We start from the raw sequence: 22,421 nt of genomic DNA, 5'->3' as shown, positions 1-22,421 counted from the left end.
ACCTTGCGCGTCCGGAGATTCTACCTCCACCCACTACCCACCACCCCCACGGAGATTGCGAGTGTCTCTCTACTTTTTTTAATGAATTTTTATTGAAAAGAAGACCGTCGTCTGCGGCGGGCCAGTCTCATGGAAATGCATATTCATGAGAGAGTACACGAACTCATCACCGCCGCCGTTGACACACACACACTACGCGTAATTAGACCGACTTACTTCTAGTCCGCTACCTTTTCCGTTTTGAGTGGTCTTTACGCGCCCGAGATGTCAGCAAATTTTAATCGATTTTTCTCCACTTTTCTTATTTTCATTCCAGAAAAATGTTCATCGGAGGACTCAGTTGGCAGACAAGTCCAGGTAGGTCCAAGTGTCACCCCCACCAACCTCCCATTAAGCAGCGAAAAAGTGTCAACCGGATTTGGCCCCGCCCCGGGGCTAATTGAAGGATTATACCGTCGCGAGGGGAAATTAGCTCCTCTCTAGAGGGACGGAAAATTTGTCGGTCGACAAATTGTTGTAAGCAAATTTAAATTAGTGTGGTTGCACCACTGCCCCTCCCCGAGGAGTTTCCACCGCGAAGCTAGAAGGAAAAGCACACCTGAGAGAGAAGAGGGGGTTGTGGTGGCCACGAAAATTAACTTGTATCTTGTAGGGTGGTCGTCGACGTCGTCGTTTTAAAGAAGTAGGTAGAGGCAGTGAGAGCCTCACCCCGCGGGATTATAGGCGAATAAACTAGAAGTAAGAGACAGTTTTATTGGGCCGTTTGCTTGGTTTTAAGGCCGATGGCCTCGTAAATAAGTCGGGGAATTGTGTAAGGCCAGTAATAGTGGAGTGGTTTTACCGTTTTGAGTCATTTAAGGGGATTTGAATTATCAATTTGTTTGGTTTTATTGAGTCTCATTTTTATTAAGCAATTTTTTTTGAAGATTTGTCAAATTAATAATAAAGAAATTTATTATTTTTTATTCATTGTTTTTAAAGCCACACAGTAGGCTTTAACTTTTTAGAACCTTTTTTGAACTAAGTGCTAGCGGAAATATATCGATTTTCCGCTTTCTAAGCTCGAGAACTTATTAAAAAGAAGATGAAAGCTATATTTTGTGTGACCCATTTATGCAATGCAATAGTGTTGAAATACTAAAATTAAAATTGCGGTAAGAACCGATTCATTTCCCCTAAATAAATTAAATGACATTAAAAATTAATTTTCAACCGACTGTTTGAGAAAACTTTTTGAATTTAGTGTGCCAATTTTCTAAGGCAGATGTTTTACTTTTTTAAAGTTTTATTGCAGGTTCAAAATATTTTTAATTTTTTTAATGACCTTTTAAAAAAACTCTTGAAATATTCCCTAAATACACGTTTTTTAATTACTAATCATTTAATGTTTTCGATATGGGTATCAAATACTGCTGAATTTTGCAAAGATTTTCATTATTTTGCATTTTTAACAAAATTTCGTATTTCGTATTTAAAATCTATTGTTTATTTTTTTTGAAACAAAATATTTTATTTTTTAAAGTTTTAATGCTGGTTTCAAAATTATCAAAAACATCACACAGGATTTAAATAAAATAAATGATTGCTAAAAGACATAATTTTATTGGAAAAACTTGTCACATCGATTCAAAAAAAAAAAAATAGCAAAAATCTTTAAAATAATATTTTTGAACTTTTGAGCAAACTCGCTATTCTTAATGTTTTTGGAAATTTTGAATTGTGTGACCACAGATTGGGGAAAAAAGAAAGAAATATTTTCATGAATTCATTACTTTTTTCAATTTTGTAAAAGAAGCAAACCTGTTTAAACTAAAAAAACTGTTTATGTTGCGTCTTTCGATTTCAAAAATTTGGTACCCATACATGTATAGATCATCGCTAAAACTTTAAAGTTATCCCAGTTTTAGTGAAAAAAAAAACTGATTTTTTGCCGATTTCGTCATCGTCCCGTTGTTGCGCGTGGCGCGTCGAAAAACACAGCTTATAATTAAAAAAATGCCTTCCTTGCATTTATAAAAGTGAATACCCTACACAGCCTCAAAAAAGTGTAAAAATAACACTTATTTTTATCAAAATATCTGAGATCCGGCCTAAAAAAAGTGTATATAAATCACTAAAGTACTTATAACTTTTGATAGGGTTGTCAGATCCTCAATCTCTTGGGCTTATTGGAAAGGTCTTTTGATTACCTATCCAGCGATGGATCGCATGATAGATCCGGACAGCTTTTTCATCAAAATATTTGAGATCCGGCCTCAAAAAAGTGTATAAATGACACTTAAGTGCTCATAACTTTTGATGGGGTAGTCAGATCTTCAATCTTTTGAATGCATAGGAAAGGTCTACCTTTCTAACAATATGTAGCATGACGGGGTTTCTTACAAAAAGCACCCTTTTTACAATCTTCAGAAGTTTAGCTAAAATCGTTTTTTAAGCATAACTTTTGAAGTACTTCATTAAACTTCAGAATATTATCTAGGGTCTTGTGGGACCCCAAGACGGATCGAATGAGACCAAAACGGTCCAAATCGGTTAAGCCAGTCCAGAGATAATCGTGTGCATATTTTTAGGTGCACGGACTCACATCCAGACACACTCACAGACATTTGTTCAGAATTTGATTCTGAGTCGATATGTATACGTGAAGGTGGGTCTACGAGGTCGAATAAAGAAGATCATTTTTCGAGTGATTTTATAGCCTGTCCTCATTGAGGTGAGGAAGGCAAAAACAGAATCACGCGGTTCCACATCTCCAATTTTTTTAAACGTTTTGTAAAATTTTCGGAGGAATCCGACAAAAACATTTTCTGACATAGGCTCTTTGGTCCAGACACGGTCAAATCGCCATGTTAAGTTTTCACACGACTTTTTGAAATGGTTTTTTTTCGGACTTAAAATTATTTCTCCTTGCGTCCAAGACAGCTAAAATCGGTTGAAATTGCATGGAGTTATGATTTTTTTAAAAATGTGGTTTTAGCGAAATTTTACGAAATTAGCCGTTTTTGGGGGCCACCTTAGCACGGTGTATGTCACCCAAACGGCCAAATAAAAAAAAAAAAAAATACGGGTCTTATTATTTCGGCTAAGGAACCCCCATATTTGAGCCTGATCGGTAAACTTTTTCTCGGTTTAGGCTCTTTTCAAATGGGACTGCTGTATAATTACAAGAAAATTTTCACAAAAAAGTATTTTATCTGTATTTCGAAAATACATGTACTCAAAAAGATTGTTATTGCAATACGGGTATCAAAAATCAAAGTTTTTTGCAATATGGGTATCGAATGAATGGGATTTTTTTTACATTTCGAAGGTTCTATCACATATTTTTGAAAGTACTCAAAATTTTCACAAAACTTCTATTTTAATGCAAAACAATAAACTACAGGTTTTTAACAATATTGTTGGGTTCACAGAAAACCACCAGCCGTTCCCAAAACTCCGCGACTCACTGTGCTCGATGGTAGCACCCAGGTAGAGAGAGGCAATTCGGTGTTTAGTGACAAACGTTTACAAAGTTTGACGGCTTGCTTTGCGCATGGCAAAATGGTGAAATTGTCAGGAGTGATTGAAAATCATCTCTTAGTGGATTTAGTGATTTTTCTGTTAAATGTAAATTTGTGATTTTCTACGTGTATGCAACCCCTTAAGTATTATTGGTTCGAAATATTGAAATTATCTCCAGATGTCAATTCTTTTTTTCAAAGAACCATGCTTTGAAATCTGAGACTTCCCTAAAAATATGGTTTAGGCTTTTTTTTTCAAAGAAAGCACAGAAAGAATAAAAAAATGAAAAAGTTTTAGTAAGCTCTTCATAAATGTCAGCAATGCCTCATCACCTTTCCACAATCACTTCCCGTGGTCACCTCGCTCAATCTTTCAGCATAGCTGCACTCTACACACACAAGATGCCTCGCCAGTTCTTTCCCGTCAGAGTCCCGGCGTGTGATCCTTTGATCAGCTCATCCCAGCTCCCCAGTAGACGGTCCGATTTCAATGTAGATTAACCTTTTTCAAAAGCAGCGCTCCTTTTCCCTTTTGTCGGAACTCCCACATGGGGCAAAGGAGCTCGCAATATGAAAATAAAGAAAAACAAATCTCGCCAAGATAAGCACAACATGAATGTCTAATGACACGACGATGAAAAGCTGCAACCTTCCCGGAAGAAACCCGTGTTGACTCCCGCCCGAACCCGGTATCGAAACCGGGAAGGTTTAAATGCCACCGAGTTGAGTTGGGAGACCCCTTTTGTGGATGATTTTAATTTGAACCTGCACCCCGGCTCCATCACCCCCGGCAGGTTCGTGCGGCCCAGAGTAATGGGCTGTCTCCGGGTCTCCCGTTTTGTCTTGTCTCGTGGCTTCCGTGTAGGCCTCTGGTTAGTGGTGCAAAACTGCAGTTTCTGTACGACATGGTGTTCGTTCCGGGGCTTGGATGGGACTGGATGGGAGGTTGAGGAGGGAAATTTATCATTTACATTTATGTCAGATACTTTCATTCAGTGGCAGCAGTTTGGCCTCGTTTCTTAGTTTTCCATGAAGACTTGTGGAAGGTGGAGTCATGAGTTACACCCATGGAACGGGTGTCAACAACGGAAAAAGGAATAGTCAGATGGTTCTGCAATGTTAATTTATCGTACTAAGAGCCCTGGAGAAGCTTCGAATCTAGAATCGAAACGTTGTACAAGCTCCTCAAACCTTACTTTTGAGTGTATCGCCATATGTTGAATGTCAACAGTCATCCCTCAGCACACCAGGTAGTTCCCGTCGTCCAAAAGGGACCAGCAGCTGGGGGTCTGGAATCGCTCTAATGGCGCGTCATCGTCTGACAGCTCCTCTGCACTGCCAAACTTCCCCAGGGAACTCGCTACCATGACTGGGAGTTCTTGCATTCCGTGGATGCTCCCCCAGACGAATGACGAAGGGAACCTTTTCATAAAATGGTCCACGAAGACAAGCCAGCGGGACCAGAAATGATGTGTCTTGACTTTTTGACGTTAATGTAGATTATTACTGCTGTGGAGAAAAGGCAGATAATAAGTGAAGAATGTGCGCCTGCCGGATCTTCTGTAGCAACAACAAAAAATCAGAAACACACACATTGCACACCATCGCCATGATTAATGAACGCAATTCAACGAAACAATTCCATCAATTCAATCAATCATGAGCACGTGTGTGGACGTGTGGGAGAGCGAGCTGATGATGGACAACAGGTGCATCCTCGAGGTCCACGCGAAATCACTGTGAAAATATTTGATAATAAATCTGTCGGCAAACAGAGCGCGCAGCGTGGAACCAGCCGGACGGACGCGGACGTGCCCGGAAGTCCATCTCCTCCCGCGGAGTGCGGTACATTGCTGGTGTTTACATACAAAGCATCTCGCCCCGTGGAACTTGGGATGGCTGGCTGGAGGCTGCTGACAGTGGCGTTTAGTTTAGGTTAGGTTGGATAAATATTTAAAAATAATGTCATTGTACAGCAGGCCTGCCCAACGTCCGGCCCGCGGGCCGGATCCGGCCCCTGAAGCCATTTCATCCGGCCCGCGACGGCTTTTCAAAATACTTCTATGACTGACCCTTAAGGCTGCTCATGAAGTATTTAATAAATGAAATTATTGTCTGAATTTAAAAAAAAACTTGAGATCAAATTTCACCATATTATAAGAACATTCTTCATGTTTGGATTTATTTTTTATAATTTTTGTACTGATATTTTTTAACTGAAAAATTGTGCAGGAAAACAAAATTATCCATTTTGTAAAATTGTGAAATTTATAAAAAAAAACTTGGATTGATGTCTTAAAATTTACAAAAAGAAACTAAATGATATTTCTTTCAGATTGAACTTTGTTTACTTCAAATTGAATTTTTTTTTTTATTTTTTTATAAATAAGTAAGCAAAACTAATGAATTTTTCCAGAACAACTTTTTAGTGATAAAGTTTTAAAAAAAGCTTAAAAAATCAAATTAACCATACTGAAAATTGATTCTTGCAAATATTTTAAAAATATTAAAAAATTTATCAAAAACTTCAAAAATTGCAACGATCATTGAAATTTTAATGTTTGTTTTATAAAAAAAATATATCAAGGTATTTAATTGAAATCGTCAAAAACAATATCTATACAATTTCAAACCAACAAATATTTAAATAAGTCAAATAAACAAATTTTTGAATGTTCTCTTTGTTTTTCATTCTTAAAATCAAGATATATGAATCATATTTCATAATAATATATCAAGGTATTTAACAATAGTTCTTTTATGTATTAACTTTAGAAGAACCCAATCATAAGAAAATTGAAAAAAATGTGTTTACTTTTTCAACTTTTATCAAATATTAGTTCCGGCCCTCCACTGCTTCAGAAATATCAGATCTGGCCCGCAGGGCCAAAAGGTTGGGCACCCCTGTTATACAGCAATTCCCCACGAAAACAGCATGATCAAAAAAAAAGTTGTTTTTCTGGGGGTTTCTGGGTCGAAATAATTAGACCCGTATTTTTTTGTTTGGCCATTAGGGTGACCTAAGCCGTGTTAGGGTGGTCCGAAAATGGCAATTTTCGTCGATTTTTGTCTAGCCTAACATTTGAAAAGGTCAAATATAAACTTAAAATGCTCTTTTGAAGGCCTCGGGACCAGAGAGAGATTCCTCGGAAAATTTTACATTAAACATCAAAAAAATGGTGAAGTTATGTTTTCAATATTCAGAGATATGATTTAAAAAATATATAATCTAGGTTTTTTGACAAGCCGACCGTAAAACAGGAAAATGACGAAATCGGCAAAAAATAAACTTTTTTTCACTAAAACTGCGAACTGCGAACTTAAAAATATATATACATGTTTGGGCACCAAAATTTTCGTAATTGAAAGAGACAACTTTTGGTACCCAACCATGTATAGAAAAAATTAAAATTATCGCTGCTAGGGGAAATATACCCATTTTAAGCCTAATAAGTGATCGTGTTTCAATAATGCTGGATAATCTGGAGTGTTCCTTGAAATTTACTAAATTCAAGTACACCAACGAGTAGAGCAACTTTTTGTGAAAATTTATTTTTATTTTCATTCTTACTAAAAGTTATTCTATTCCTTTTACAAGCATTTAAAAAAATATTTCCTAAATATATTCTTATCAGACGAGAATGCATTTGACCACGCCTATTTTTCTATTTTCAGCCGAGTTCTTTTTTCTTACAGCGCGCTTTTTATGGCGCTTACACGTTTGTAGTACAAAAAGTAATAAAAAGTCATTTTTATAGGCGATGCTAGCCCAAAAAAAACAAATCATGCCAAATATGGCCCTCTTCGAATAGGGAAAGTGAGGTAGAATAAACATTAAAATTCGAGGACCAAAAAATATGAACAAATGTTTAAAATGTTACCATTTTCGTAAAAATCGATTAAATTCCGTTGCATCCTCCCCCCACTCCTGGTCATTTTGAGCAATTTACTTTTTTTATGACTTTCGAGATTTATTTAATTTTTATTATCTTAACCCTCTACTGCCCATTTTTTTTCTTTTTTTTATTTTTTCCGTGTTCAGGAGGTCATTTTGAGCAACTTTTGTTATACGAAAAACTTAAGGGAGCGGCCGTGGCTGACTGGTTGATGGGTTCGATTCCCATCTGCTCCCAACGAGGAAGTTTAGGAAATATAAATCTTGAAACTATGAACATAAACGAAAAATCAAAGTCGCTCGAGTCGGGGTTCGATCCCCCGTCCTTTGGATTGGTAAGCAAAAAATGCTAACCACTACGCCATCACGGATTAGTGAGCTATGATTTGAATTAGGAATACTGTTACTATCAAACTATATACGCGCTGGGTCCTAGTCCATTTGACAAGGGTTTGGAAGTTCTTGATAACGTTTGATTAAATCCGATTGGTGCAAACGTTCTACAGGGCGGGGCTTGTCGATAAAAGCTGAGGTACCTCGCGCTCGGCTAGCCAGCGTAGAAATGGGTCGCCGAAGGCAGAGCTAACACCTTCCAAATGCCTATGCGAGTTATTTGCATGTATAGAATGTGGATCTAAAAATACATGGGAACAACTCAATTTGTATGAACTGGCCGCGTGGTCCCGTTTGGTTGGTTGCAAGTACACACAGTACCACAAAAATATTTGTTTCGCTAAAATTTTAGTTTTTGTAAAATATTAATTATTTTGAAAACTAATGACTACTAAACAACTGAACAAGAACATTGTTCCTTTAAATTTACTGATTCTTAGCTGGCTATCCTAAACCATTATTGTTTATTGTTTCGGGTTCTACATAGGGGAGAGTGGGGAGACTTGATCCCCGGGGACCCCGGGAAATTAAAAAAATGTTTAGATTGAGTTACACACATTTTTCTAAAACGAGCTGCAAAAAACTTCCAAGAGATCTTTTTTTCTTTTTTTTTTGATATGTATAGAAAACACTCAAAAATTATTCAAAGAATATTTTTTATGCATAAATTGTTTGATAAACTTATCAACTCCAAAACCCTTACGCATTTGACGTTAAATTTATCGTCATACTATTTTTACAATCAATTGTTTGAAAAAGTGCGTTTAGGGAGACTTGATCCCTGCATTTTTACAGTCACTGGAATCAGCCTCAAGATTAATTAATTGGGCTGGGTTTTCATACATAGTTTCCTTTAGTATAGTTGTACATAACTAACTGCAGTTTGAACCTTTTTTCAAAAGTTTTTTAAACAAAAATTTCCAGCTTTTGTAAACATGCTTAATTTCGGTCTAAAAAATAATATTAAAAGTTTTCAAATATTTTAAATACTAAACTTGTTATATTTTGAACACAAACGTACAGGTTTTATGCTAAATTGCTGTAACTTAAAGAAAATTAAAAGTTTGGATGAATAAGAAACATTTTGCTTAAGATTTCTTCAAAATGTTTAAAGGGGGATCAAGTTACCCCTAACATTTTTAAAATGCCGGTTTAAAATATTTTTTTAAAACGCTTGGCATGATTCGAAGAGTTCATCTGATGAAATACCCTTATAAGCCAAACATAGATGAATGTTTAAGCTTTCAATTCATGCAAAAAGTTTATAGTTTTGTGATAAATTAACAGAGTTATGTGCGAAACAAAAAAAGGGGATCAAGTCTCCCCACTCTCTCCTACAGTGAGACCATTTGTAATTGATTTTACGATTTCGTTAAATAAAAAAAAAACATGGTTAAATTATTATTTTAATAACCAAATTAACAAATAACAAATAAAAAAAATGTCATGGCAAAAACATATTTTCAATTTCCTAAACTAACAATGTGTCACATTGATAAAAAGCCTGACCTTCATTCCACCCCCTTGCTATATCCGTTAGAACAGTCTGGTGCTGCAGCTGCCACGCACCAACCAACAGTCGGTGAAGTGATCTGCAAATGAGGAATTGTTGCGCGTAGTCAATCCCGCGGTACTCCTGTCACGCACCGACGGAATCTCCGGAAATGATGTGCTTTTGATTTATTGTGTTGTACGGTATGTGTGCGTATGTTGACACTGTATGTGTGCAACCCTCTCCCCCTGGGATATGTGTTAATCGTCCCGCATGGAGTTGGCTGGATGAGTTAGATTTTCAACGTGGTGCGTGGTCAGAGAGAAGTTATTGTTGCAAGAGCCGGGGTATCTCACACGTGCGAAGTGATTACTGTCCGGAGTTATGGTCCGCGAAGAGCAGCCGGGTGATTGAATTTTCCCGCGGGATGGCCGGCTAATGTCATCATGCGGTGCAAAATCATAACTTTTAACGTGTGTTGACGACCGCTAAGGGGGGTTTAATTATTTGTGAGTGCTCGTGTGTGCGGTGGAAGTATTTATGGGTACTTTATGGAATTATCTCCCCATGCTGGTGTTTGTCATAAAATAGTCTCGATTTAAACGCGAATCGCGGCGGAATCTCGGGTGCAGCACGTGCTTCCCGAGACAGCTTAGCGCATTGTCAAAATATTTACATTTCCACCTCACTTTTCGAAGCAATCCGACGGAGAAACCTAACCTCGGAAACCGAACTGGCGTGTGAGTGCGCGCCAAAATCCTCTCATCATTTCACGCCGGGTTGGTGCCGATGATGAAAAGAAAATGTCATTTGCCAGCATTCTGCTGCTACGACGTCGTCGTCGTCTTCAAGCAGTCTGGGACGTCTTTTTGCCCTGACGGAGGCCCCCGTAATCCTATCATACACCGGGAACATCCCCGCGTCATCGTCGTCGTCTCTTGATCGTAATGACAGACAGGGTGTCGCGCGGCAGAGTGTAATCATCCGTTGATTACATTCACTTGGATGTAGGGCTGTGTGGGGTAGATTGGTTTGAAAAAAGTAGTTTTGTGAAGTATTTGTACAAAGTCTAAGCAATTTTGCATAACTCTACACAACTCTACACAACTCTACACAACTCTACACAACTCTACACAACTCTACACAACTCTACACAACTCTACACAAGTCTCCACAAGCCTCCACAGATCTCAACAAATCTTTATTGATCAGCACAGAGCTTCGAAATGTGCTCCTAAGCCTCCCCAAGTTTTCAAAAGTCTACACAAGAACACATCTAGAAAACTAGTCACCAAAGTTTCAAAAGATTCAATGTTTCACAAGCCCCGTCCCGCCCTACTCCATCACAAGCCATCATCTCCGTTCCTCGTTTGGGAATTGTTGCGTTTTCCGGCGCGTTTTACCCACATCCGTCCCGACACTACAGCGGGGGTAAGTGGAAAGTTTGCGTAGGCGTCATCATCTACTAACCTGCCCGCCCCCCCGAGAATAATTCAACCCGGGGCTTGTCTGGCTGGACGGGTCTCGGACTGTTCTTTTTGGACCAGGGTTAGACAAGGTCAGCGGGCCGGGATTAGGGGGTGGATTATTGATTACTTAATCAATTTTTGCCCAATCACACATGAAACGCTAATGGCAAAAGGCCGGGCTTGGGCATGTTTTTCCGGCTACCGGATCGTGCTATTCTGGTCCTCACTGTGGGGATGTTTTGTGCTTTGTAGTTTTCTGGACGGGATTCTAGGGTGGTTATTTGAGCCAAGAACTAAAAAAAATACAAAAATGCCATGTTTGTTATAATACAAGACATGACATATATAGAACAATTTTCGAATGAGAGTCAAAAAAAAAGTTGGCTTGTTGAGATTAGGCCAAGAATGAGAAAAGAGTGAGACAAGCGTGATACTAGCGACAGCGAGAGCATCAGCATCAGTGATATAAAGAGTGGGACAAGGAGAAAGACAACGACTGTGACTGAGACAACAGTGAGACAAAGAGTGAGACAAGAATGCAGTGAATCTTAAATAATAGTTCAGGATTTTAAATGAACATTTACATCGTTAATATGATCTTTTGATGCGACAAACGTGAATCAACGGTGAGACAACCTGTGTTACTTTTTTTTCTAAATCTTAAAAACCGATAAATAAATAAATGTCAGAACCACCCCACGAATCAACGGATCAGCTAGTTCCGATGACAGTGGTCTATGTATACACATACATGGTGGGACAACCCACCGTAAGTAGCGTGAGAACGAAGAAATCGCACATATTTACTCGCGCCATTTTGTGCCTATTTTTAGAAAAAAGCCGACACACATCGACTCTCACAAAAGTTGGCTTGGTAAACTTGAGGGTAGTTTTTCATTGCGGGGTGGTTGATATCTACTACCACACCGAGCTTTGTGTAGTCAGTGGCAGTGCACTTTCTTTTGCGGCTGGATGGTAGCGTGTCATTGGCTGAACAATTGATTATATCGGGAAAAAACTTTGGAATGGTCTTGAGCTGAACGATTTCGGAGATATCTCAGTTCATGGAACAAATTTCTGCTTCGCTGATCTTCTTGGGAAATCTTTAAAAAAGTTCAACTTCAACTTTGGTCGCATTGCCGAAATCACCGAGATTACTTCCTTTCATCGAGTGACTTTTCGGTGAACTTTTGTTGCCAAGTCCGAAAGAAAAACCCAGGTTCACATCGCCCAGTAATCTTCTTCCGAAAGACAAACTATACATTTTCTCGTTTTCCCAACAACTTCAAGATGCCTGTTTTGCGAGTGGTCTTCGCTGCATTCCAACAGCCGTCTCGTGGTACCGATGTCAGCTTTGTGTGTTTGTAGTACATAATCATAAAATATGCCATCGAAAGAATCCCAACAAAATAGACGGCAAATGCAAAGCAAATTGGACTTCTCCCGAGAGGGTGGTGGCTACTTTCGGTTGTGCTGAGTCGAAGTAAATCAAGGGTCGCAAACAAGGCCTCGGCCGTCCCGTGTCTGGTGACCCACTGCGGTGAACTGCCGGGGATATTGGGTCGAAGGACAGGACCGAAACGTGCGATGTTTACCGAATTTTTACTCTGGTCCCACAACGCAGACGACGGGACATTCGGTTGCGGGAGGCACTGTAGGAAATTCTTGAATGATGCTTTGAAGATTGGGACAAATGTTAAAAAAAACTCTGTGACTAGACTGAGACAAGAATAAAACAAGTATGTAAGACAAGATTGATACAAAACGTGAGACAAATAGTTTCTCGAAGAGTTAGACAAAGAGTGATAAACATAGTGAGACAAAGGTTGAAAGAAAAATTGAGACATAGGTTGAGACAACGAGTGAGACAACAGTAAAATAAGTATTAAGACAAAAAAAAATGAGACAAATGTTGAGGAAAAATTGAGACAAAGATTAAGACAAAGTTTGAGACAAGGAGTGAGACAAATAGTGGGACAAAGCGTGAAAAGAAGAGTGAGCCAAATTTGAGACATAGAATGAGACAAAGAATTGGATAAAGTTTGAGACAACGGTGAGTCAAGCGTGAGAAAAAAAGTGGGACAATAAGTGAGATAAAGAGAGAGATTATGGATGTTGAGGTAAATATTGAGACAACGAACGAGACAAAGACTGGGATGAAGAGTGAGACAAAAAGTGGGACAAAGCATTTTTTTCACGCTTTGTTTCCACTTGGATGGGAAAACAAGTAAGATTAAGAATTATTTAAGAATGAAATTAACAGGGTTGAGGTACAGATTGAGACAAAAAATGAGACAAAGATTGAGACAAAGTTTGAGACAGAGATTGAGACAAAGTTTAAGACAAAGATTGAGACATGCTTGGGACAAAAAGTAAGATGAAAATTAAAACGAAGAGTGAGACAAGGATTGAGACAAAGATTGAGGCAAAGATTGAGACAAAGAATAAGAAATAGAGTTAGACAAAGAGTGAGATTCAGAGTGACTATTTTGTCATTTTACAATTAAGGCAAAGAATTTATAGAATGTACTCCACAACTTTCAACAGTGAAATCAAGTAACATCCTGAAAAAGAACATCTTCGTGAGATAAATATTTGCGATTGCACTGCCTTTCCCATCCCGCAGGGACGTCCGGATGAAACTTGATGCCGCAAAAGTAGGCTCCTAAAAGAAGGAAAGAAAAGTTGACCAAGCCAAAAAGTCGTACTTCATCGGGAACCAAATTTACAATACACCGCCCGAGGCCAGCTTGGAGGAAAGTTTTCCTTTTTGTGTGCAAAAGTCGGTGGGACAGTTTTGGGTTATGGCTGGAAAAATAGTGCTGTGCTGACACGCTCCGTTGGTGACCCCCGAGCGGCCAATAATGTGCCGTGTGGCAAAAGGACACGGTGCTTTCGAGTGTGCGAGCGCGCGAAAATAAGGCCACCCGGAAGAGGGAAGTAATAAACATTGTAATGTCTGGTCAAAATATTAAATTTCTGTTTTGCTTTTAATAGTCACGGTGCGGAGTGGGGTTGAAATTGAAAATGTTTAATTTTCCATTTCATATATCAAAATCATACTAAATTTTCTACACACCAGAATTTAAAAAAAAAATTGCTCAATTCTTCTCAGTTCTCCTAAATTCTTCACAATTATCCCAGTTCTCCACACTTTTTTTATAATTTTCTACAACTCTTCACAGTTCTCTACAATTCTCCTCAATTCTCCATTGCTGTTCACAATTCTTCTCAATTCTCCAAAATTCTCCACAGTTCTTTACAAATTTTAACAAATTTTCACATTTTTAAAAAAAAATTCGTAATTTTCCACAATTCTCCACAGTTTTACCCAATACTCCACAATTTGGCACAACTGCCCACGATTCTTATCAATTCTCAAAAATTCTCCACAATTCTCAACAATTTTTAACAATTTTCCACAATTCTTCACAGTTCTCCACAATTCTTCAAAACTTTCCTCAATTCTTCTCAATTCTTCAAAATTCTTCACAATTCTCCACAATTCTTCACAAATCTCAACAAATTTCCTCAATTTTTCAATATTCTCCGTAATTCTCCAAAATTCTCCACAGTTCTTCACAAATTTTAACAAATTTTCAAAATTTTCTACAATTTTCCGTAATTTTCCACAATGCTTAACAGTTCTGCCCAATTCTCCACAATTCTACACAACTGTCCACGATTCTTCTCAATTCTCAAAAATTCTCCACAATTCTCAACATTGTTTTATACAATTTTCCACAATTCTCCACAGTTCTGCACAATTCTCCACAATTCTGCAAAACTTTTCACAATTTGTTCCAATTCTCCACCGTCCTTCACAAATCTCAACAAATTCCCACTATTTTCCACAATTCTCCGTAATTCTCCTCAATTCTCCACAGTTCTGCACAATTCTCCAGATTTCTACAAAACTTCCAAATTTCTTCTCAGATCTCAACAATTCTTCACGATTCTCCACAGTTCTTCACGAATCTCAACAAATTACCATAATTCTCTACAATTTTCCGTAATTCTCTACCATTCTCCGTAATTCTCTACAATTCTCCACAGCTGCACAATTCTGCACAATTTCCTACAATTCTTCAAAGTGCTCCACAGTTAACCACACTTCTTAACAACTCTCCACAATTTACATAATTCTCGACAATTGTATACAATTCTCCACATTACTCCTCAATTCTCTAAAGCTCTCCACAATTCTCCTCAATTCTCCAGAACTGTCCACAATTCTTCTCAGTGCTCTAAAATTCTCCACAAATCTTAATAAATATTCAAAATTTTCCAAAATTCTCCGTAATTCTCCACAATTTCGCATAGTCCTGTACAATTCTACACACTTTTCTACAATTCTCCATAATTCTCTTCAATTTTCCATAGTTCTCAACAGTTCTCCTCATTTCTCCTCAACCCTCAAAAATCCTCCACAATTCTTTAAAATTTTCTACCATTCTCCATAGTTCTCAAGAGTTCTCGACAATTCTCTCCAATTCTCCAAAATTATCCACAATTGTTAAAAAAATCTACAATTCCCCCTCAAAAATTCTTCCTAATTCTCCAAAATTCTACTCAATTTCAGACAATTCTCCGCAACTCTTTACAAACTTCAGAAGCTATCAAAGTACATTTTAAAAGCATTTGGCGGTTTTCATAATTTTCTGCAAGTCTTCAAAACTCTCCACAACGCAATTCTACACTGTTTTTTTATACATTGTCCCACTGTACGAAGTAGACAAGTTTTCACTATCATTATCTCGCGTCTCCACACATCTACACAACTCTCCAAAAGTCTCCACAAAACCTTGGAAATAGCTTGTCAAGTTGATTTTTTTAAGCTTTCACATGTTTTCACAATTATTGTCAAACCATCAAGACTCTCAACAAGTCTCCACAAGTAATTTTGTACCAAGTTATGAAAATTCCAGTGTAAAATGGCTTGTGGAGACTTGTTGAGGGATTGAGGGGAAGACTTGACGAAGGTTGTTAAAACCTTGGAAAGCCTAACAAATGGACTGTAGAATCTTTTGAAGGATTGTTGAGACTTTTGAAGAGTTGTGGAGATTTTTGGAAAGTTGTGTAGAGTTGTGTAGAGATTCGAAAAATGATAGCAAAAGCTTTTGATGGTGAATAGAGGCTTAAAGACTCTTCAAGACTCTCAACAAGTCTCCACAAGCAATTTTGTACCAAGTTATGACAATTTCAGTTTAAAATGACTTGTGGAGACTTGTTGCGGGATTTGAAGACATGACGAGGGTAGTTAAAACCTGGGATAGCTTTACAAATGGACTATAGAATCTTTTGGAAGATTGTGGAAACTTTTGAAGAGTTGTGGAGACTTTTGGAAAGTTGTGTAGAGATTCGAAAAATGATAGCAAAAACTTTTGATGGTGAATAGAGGCTTAAAGACTCTTCAAGACCCTCAACAAGTCTTCACTTCGCAATGTTGTGCCAAGTTATGACAATTTCAGTGTTAAATGGCTTATGGAGACTTGTTGTAAGATTGTAAGACTTGACGAGAGTTGTTTAAACCTGTGATAGCTTGACAAATTCACTTTTGAAGGATTGTGAAGACTTTTGGAGAGTTGTGGAGAGTTATGTAGAGTTGTGTAGAATTTCGAAAAATAACTTCGAAAATTGTTTGTAGTGAGTAGAGGCTTAATAATGCTCTACAACATAAAATTACAAGCTTAACCCACTCTACAAAGTACGGACAACAAAGTGTGTGTGTGTGTGCAGAGTCAACTCATCGCGCCACGGTGATTATTACTTCCAAGGCCCGGCGCTGCGCTGCCCGAGTGTGACTGTAACTGTGTGCGGTCACCACAATCGTAATCGCCCCGAGGAGGAATTTATGGATGGCGCATGTGGTTGGAAAAGCTTGTTTTCGCGCTAGGAAATTTATTGCGCTGGGAGTGTGTGTGTGAGTCTGTGAGGAGGGGGTTGAGGGGAGGAAAAGCCATTCGATTGTTTATGGCGAGATGACAGACTATTTTTTCTTCGGGCGCTGTGTTTGTTGTGGTGGTGGAGGTGCTGCGTGGGAGTAATATTTTGCCGAGTTAATAGCCCTGAATGGCGGTTGTGGTGGCTGTATGTGTGTTTGTGTTTGCGCGTGGGTAGAATTGTATATTATTTAAAGGATGACAATCGAGGACTTATTCTGAGTAAATCTCGCACTCCCTGTGTTGGAATGATACTTGCTAAAAGAGCAACAGGTTTCCACATGAGAAGCTTTATGACAGTTTATCTCGTAATCCTATGTTATTTAGGTTCTTCGTGGAAACATTTTGGAATGTTTTTTTTTGTAGATTTGCCACGGCTTTAATTTTGTTGTTTTATTAGGGTTTCAACATCAACTTCTTTTTGCAACTTTACAGTCATACAGAAAAAAAATCATCGTTTTTGCCAGTTTTTGTTGTGATCCGCCTCACAAAACCCTTTTGATTACCTTCAACAATGACAAAATGCCATTGTCAAGCACGTGGCTCGTCTGAGTTTCCCATTTCATTCACAGACATCACCACCGTCTTCATTCAAAGTCCTTGTTACACTTCTCCGCCGCCGACAACGACGACGGTTATCTTTAATAAAACTGAAAGCCTATGCGGAGCAATGAACCCTCTTCAGCGAGCAGGTCCCCAACCCGGGCGTGCGTCCCTTTTCACCTTAAGTCACCACCATCTTGGGGGTGAGGGTGAGGCGACGAGGCAGGAACCCACTCTAATTACATTCCGTCACGTACCACCGTTGACATATTCTTCGCCGCGACTCGACTCTTCACCTGAAGAGCAGTGGGGCGAAAACTTTGAAGAATTCATTTCTTTTTTCTGCCCTCCTGCTTCCCCGGAATTCGGAACCGGATTTTTGTCGTGTTTACTTTGCCGCTGCTCAACCTTAAACCAGTGGGAATTTCCCGCGAACAATTTGATGTCCTTTTAACCCTTCGCGGCGAGGACATGCCTTCGGTTCGCTCGCGCTAGAAAAATCCAAGAATTATTCAAATTTTATGAGCTTTCTTTGCCAACTGCCATCACGACTTTCGGCGCGAGCCCCCTCCCCCTCAGAAATGAAAGTGTTAACGATTATTAAATTTCGACTCAATTTGGACCAGTTGGAAATGTTCTACTTTAAATCACCTTCACCAGCCGTCACGAACCGTGATGTGAACAGGTATGGTCGGAGACCTCTCTTTTTAGCTTCCGTAAAATTGGCATGTAACGTGTTGAGTTTTCCGGGAAAATTGAGAGGATGCTATGGAGCGAGGCCCTTGATGGCTCTCTGGGGCTGCCATCCGGAACCGGAGGTTGAAGGCAGAGTGCGCGACAAAATGATGATTATAGACCGAGACTTGAAGCCCAACCCTTGGACGCCCAACGTCCTCAGCTAAAAGTTTCCGCAAAGTGAATCCCACCAGCCAAGGGATATTCTGGTCCATCATCAAAGAAGTGGCGTTGATTTTGGAGTCACCGCCTCATCCCTTTATGGCTGGCGAAATATTAACTGGCAGTGAAATTTATTATCAATAAAATAAATTACAACGTTAATGAAAATGTTTAATGAAATTATGCGCTCGTAAAATCGAGACCAAAGTGCAATGGAGCGAGCTCCGTTTTTTGGCGATAGGTTCGGCCGTTGCGAGTGAGAAGGTAAGCTAGGTGGGATTGAATTTACATATTTTATGGATGTTAACTGCAGTTCAATGCACGAATATCAAAAGCAAAAGCAAAAGCAAAAGCAAAAGCAAAAGCAAAAGCAAAAGCAAAAGCAAAAGCAAAAGCAAAAGCAAAAGCAAAAGCAAAAGCAAAAGCAAAAGCAAAAGCAAAAGCAAAAGCAAAAGCAAAAGCAAAAGCAAAAGCAAAAGCAAAAGCAAAAGCAAAAGCAAAAGCAAAAGCAAAAGCAAAAGCAAAAGCAAAAGCAAAAGCAAAAGCAAAGCAAAAGCAAAAGCAAAAGCAAAAGCAAAAGCAAAAGCAAAAGCAAAAGCAAAAGCAAAAGCAAAAGCAAAAGCAAAAGCAAAAGCAAAAGCAAAAGCAAAAGCAAAAGCAAAAGCAAAAGCAAAAGCAAAGCAAAAGCAAAAGCAAAAGCAAAAGCAAAAGCAAAAGCAAAAGCAAAAGCAAAAGCAAAAGCAAAAGCAAAAGCAAAAGCAAAAGCAAAAGCAAAAGCAAAAGCAAAAGCAAAAGCAAAAGCAAAAGCAAAAGCAAAAGCAAAAGCAAAAGCAAAAGCAAAAGCAAAAGCAAAAGCAAAAGCAAAAGCAAAAGCAAAGCAAAAGCAAAAGCAAAAGCAAAAGCAAAAGCAAAAGCAAAAGCAAAAGCAAAAGCAAAAGCAAAAGCAAAAGCAAAAGCAAAAGCAAAAGCAAAAGCAAAAGCAAAGCAAAAGCAAAAGCAAAGCAAAAGCAAAAGCAAAAGCAAAAGCAAAAGCAAAAGCAAAAGCAAAAGCAAAAGCAAAAGCAAAAGCAAAAGCAAAAGCAAAAGCAAAAGCAAAAGCAAAAGCAAAAGCAAAAGCAAAAGCAAAAGCAAAAGCAAAAGCAAAAGCAAAAGCAAAAGCAAAAGCAAAAGCAAAAGCAAAAGCAAAAGCAAAAGCAAAAGCAAAACAGCAAAAACAGCAAAAACAGCAAAAACAGCAAAAACAGCAAAAACAGCAAAAACAGCAAAAACAGCAAAAACAGCAAAAACAGCAAAAACAGCAAAAACAGCAAAAACAGCAAAAACAGCAAAAACAGCAAAAACAGCAAAAACAGCAAAACAGCAAAAACAGCAAAACAGCAAAACAGCAAAAACAGCAAAAACAGCAAAAACAGCAAAAACAGCAAAAACAGCAAAAACAGCAAAAACAGCAAAAACAGCAAAAACAGCAAAAACAGCAAAAACAGCAAAAACAGCAAAAACAGCAAAAACAGCAAAAACAGCAAAAACAGCAAAAACAGCAAAAACAGCAAAACAGCAAAACAGCAAAACAGCAAAACAGCAAAACAGCAAAACAGCAAAACAGCAAAACAGCAAAACAGCAAAACAGCAAAACAGCAAAACAGCAAAACAGCAAAACAGCAAAACAGCAAAACAGCAAAAACAGCAAAAACAGCAAAAACAGCAAAAACAGCAAAAACAGCAAAAACAGCAAAAACAGCAAAACAGCAAAAACAGCAAAACAGCAAAAACAGCAAAAACAGCAAAAACAGCAAAAACAGCAAAAACAGCAAAAACAGCAAAAACAGCAAAAACAGCAAAAACAGCAAAAACAGCAAAAACAGCAAAAACAGCAAAAACAGCAAAAACAGCAAAAACAGCAAAAACAGCAAAAACAGCAAAAACACCAAAAACACCAAAAACACCAAAAACACCAAAAACAGCAAAAACACCAAAAACAGCAAAAACAGCAAAAACAGCAAAAACAGCAAAAACAGCAAAAACAGCAAAAAACATCAAAAACAGCAAAAAACATCAAAAACAGCAAAAACATCAAAAACAGCAAAAACAGCAAAAACTGCAAAAACTGCAAAAACAGCAAAAACAGCAAAAACAGCAAAAAACAGCAAAAACAGCAAAAAACAGCAAAAACAGCAAAAACAGCAAAAACAGCAAAAACAGCAAAAACAGCAAAAAAACAGCAAAAACAGCAAAAACAGCAAAAACAGCAAAAAATGCAAAAAATGCAAAAAATGTAAAAATGCAAAAAGCAAAGCAAAAAAAGCTTAAAAGCCAAAAATAAAAATGCAAAAATTTAAAAATGCTAAAAATGCTAAATATGCAAAAATGCAAAAATGCAAAAATGCAAAACATGCAAAAATGCAAAATGCAAAATGCAAAAATGCAAAATGCAAAATGCAAAATGCAAAATGCAAAATGCAAAATGCAAAAATGCAAAATGCAAAAATGCAAAATGCAAAAATGCAAAATGCAAAAATGCAAAATGCAAAATGCAAAATGCAAAATGCAAAATGCAAAAATGCAAAAAATGCAAAAAATGCAAAATATGCAAAAAAAGCAAAAAATGCAAAAAATGCAAAAAATGTAAAAAATGCAAAAAATGTAAAAAATGCAAAAAAAAGCAAAAATGCAATTCATACAAAAAAAATGCTAAATATGCTAAAATGCACACAGTTTATAAAATGCAAAAAATGCTAAAAAGCAAAAAAACCAAAAAAATGCAAAAAATGCATACAATGCAAAAAAATACTAAATAAGCACTTAGGCCGTTGCAAATATTTTGAAAATTTTATGTCGCCTCCCCTTCAAAATTGGTCTGCAAAAAGTGCAAAAGATGTCAAAAATGCAAAATGCAAAAAATGCAAAAAAAGCAAAAAATGCAAAAAATGCAAAAAAAATTAAAAAATGTAAAAAATGCAAAAAAAGCAAAAAATGCAAAAAATGCAAAAAATGCAAAAAATGCAAAAAATGCAAAAAATGCAGAAAAATGTAAAAATGCAAAAAATGCAAAAATGCAAAAAATGCAAAAAATGCAAAAAGTCGAAAAAAAGCAAAAAAAGATAAAAATGCGAAAATAAAAAAAAAATGCACACAATTGGAAAATGCCGAAAATTCTAAAAAGCAAAAAAAAAAAAAATAAATGCAAAAAAAGCTAAATAAGCACGTAGCCCGTTGCAAATATTTTTAAAAGTTTATAAACTTCAAAAAATATTTGCAAGGGCCTTATGAAAGAAAGCAATTAAGTTTGAGTAAATTTAATTGAAATGCTGTTAACTCAGTTGGTCTGTGAGTCAAAAGAATGGAATAATCCTGTTTTGTTTCTCGATTTCCGCACAAATGAAAGACAAACCTAATCTAATCCTTAAAGAAGATAATCTCAACCAAGCCATATCCCGATGTCTCCATTGTCGCACATCCCCCATGTCGATTGAAAATGATGTTATTTAAAACACTCACTTGACAGTTTCGTCGCGCGAATCCCCACCCGCAGGGATCAAACGCTCGAGATTTATTGCTCTTTACCCCAATTCCTACCGCAAAACGCGTCTTTTTTACCGCGTCAGCCAGAGTTTACATAATTGATTACCCCGGACTCGGTGGTGGTCGCCTTTGGCAGTTTATTGTCGTTAATTAATCCTGTTAATTACACTTCACCGAACCGGTTTGATCGTGTCCTCGATTTTCGGGCCGGGCCCCGAGTGAGTTGTGGGACAGAGGTGAAAGGGGTTAATCAGCAGCTCGTGCGACATGGACGTGAAGTTTGAAGGCAGCGCTGGCCGGAGGGGGGAATTTTTGTGGGTTGAGAGAATGGCTAGTTGAAAGGGTTGAGGGGTTGTAAGTAGATTAGCTGATAAGGTAAAAGAACCTGTAATGACAGTTTTGATAAGAATAATTGAAAGTCGTTGAAAAAATTGGACAAAGGTTGTTCAAATTATTTGTTTTTTTTTTGTGCATCCCTTACTTAATAAAATTATTATCAAATTTATTTGAGGTAGCAATAAAATGTGATGGCAACCCTGTCATGAGAAATCGGTACTTAAGTGAAGGTGTTGATAATGACTCCTGAAAATGTCTGAATTGTCTGAATTTAGTTTATTTTTTTTTTAATTTCAGTTTTTAAGATCGGAAAATCTTGTCGTAAGATATAGTTCATGTTTTTCATGTTTTTTTTTTATGTGAATTGAGGAAGAAAAACAACTTGCAGTAAGATCTAGTCTTTAAGAGCTTACCCAAATTTGAAGAAACCTT

General features: G+C 37.6%; 1 protein-coding gene across 2 annotated transcripts in view; it reads left to right on the top strand.

Annotated features, from left to right (window-relative positions):
- LOC6040951 (RNA-binding protein Musashi homolog Rbp6) overlaps positions 1-22,421 on the top strand; it is a 1,069,503-nt gene that overhangs the window by 142,030 nt on the left and 905,052 nt on the right. For both annotated transcript variants that reach the window (XM_038262029.1, XM_038262028.1), the window contains exon 2: positions 317-357. In XM_038262029.1, the coding sequence (XP_038117957.1) occupies positions 317-357 (41 nt within the window). The remainder of the gene's footprint in view (positions 1-316; positions 358-22,421) is intronic.

The sequence above is a fragment of the Culex quinquefasciatus genome, chromosome 3, assembly GCF_015732765.1.
Source record: "Culex quinquefasciatus strain JHB chromosome 3, VPISU_Cqui_1.0_pri_paternal, whole genome shotgun sequence".
Classification (NCBI taxonomy): Eukaryota; Metazoa; Arthropoda; class Insecta; order Diptera; family Culicidae; genus Culex; species Culex quinquefasciatus.
This window is presented reverse-complemented; position numbering and strand designations above follow the sequence as displayed.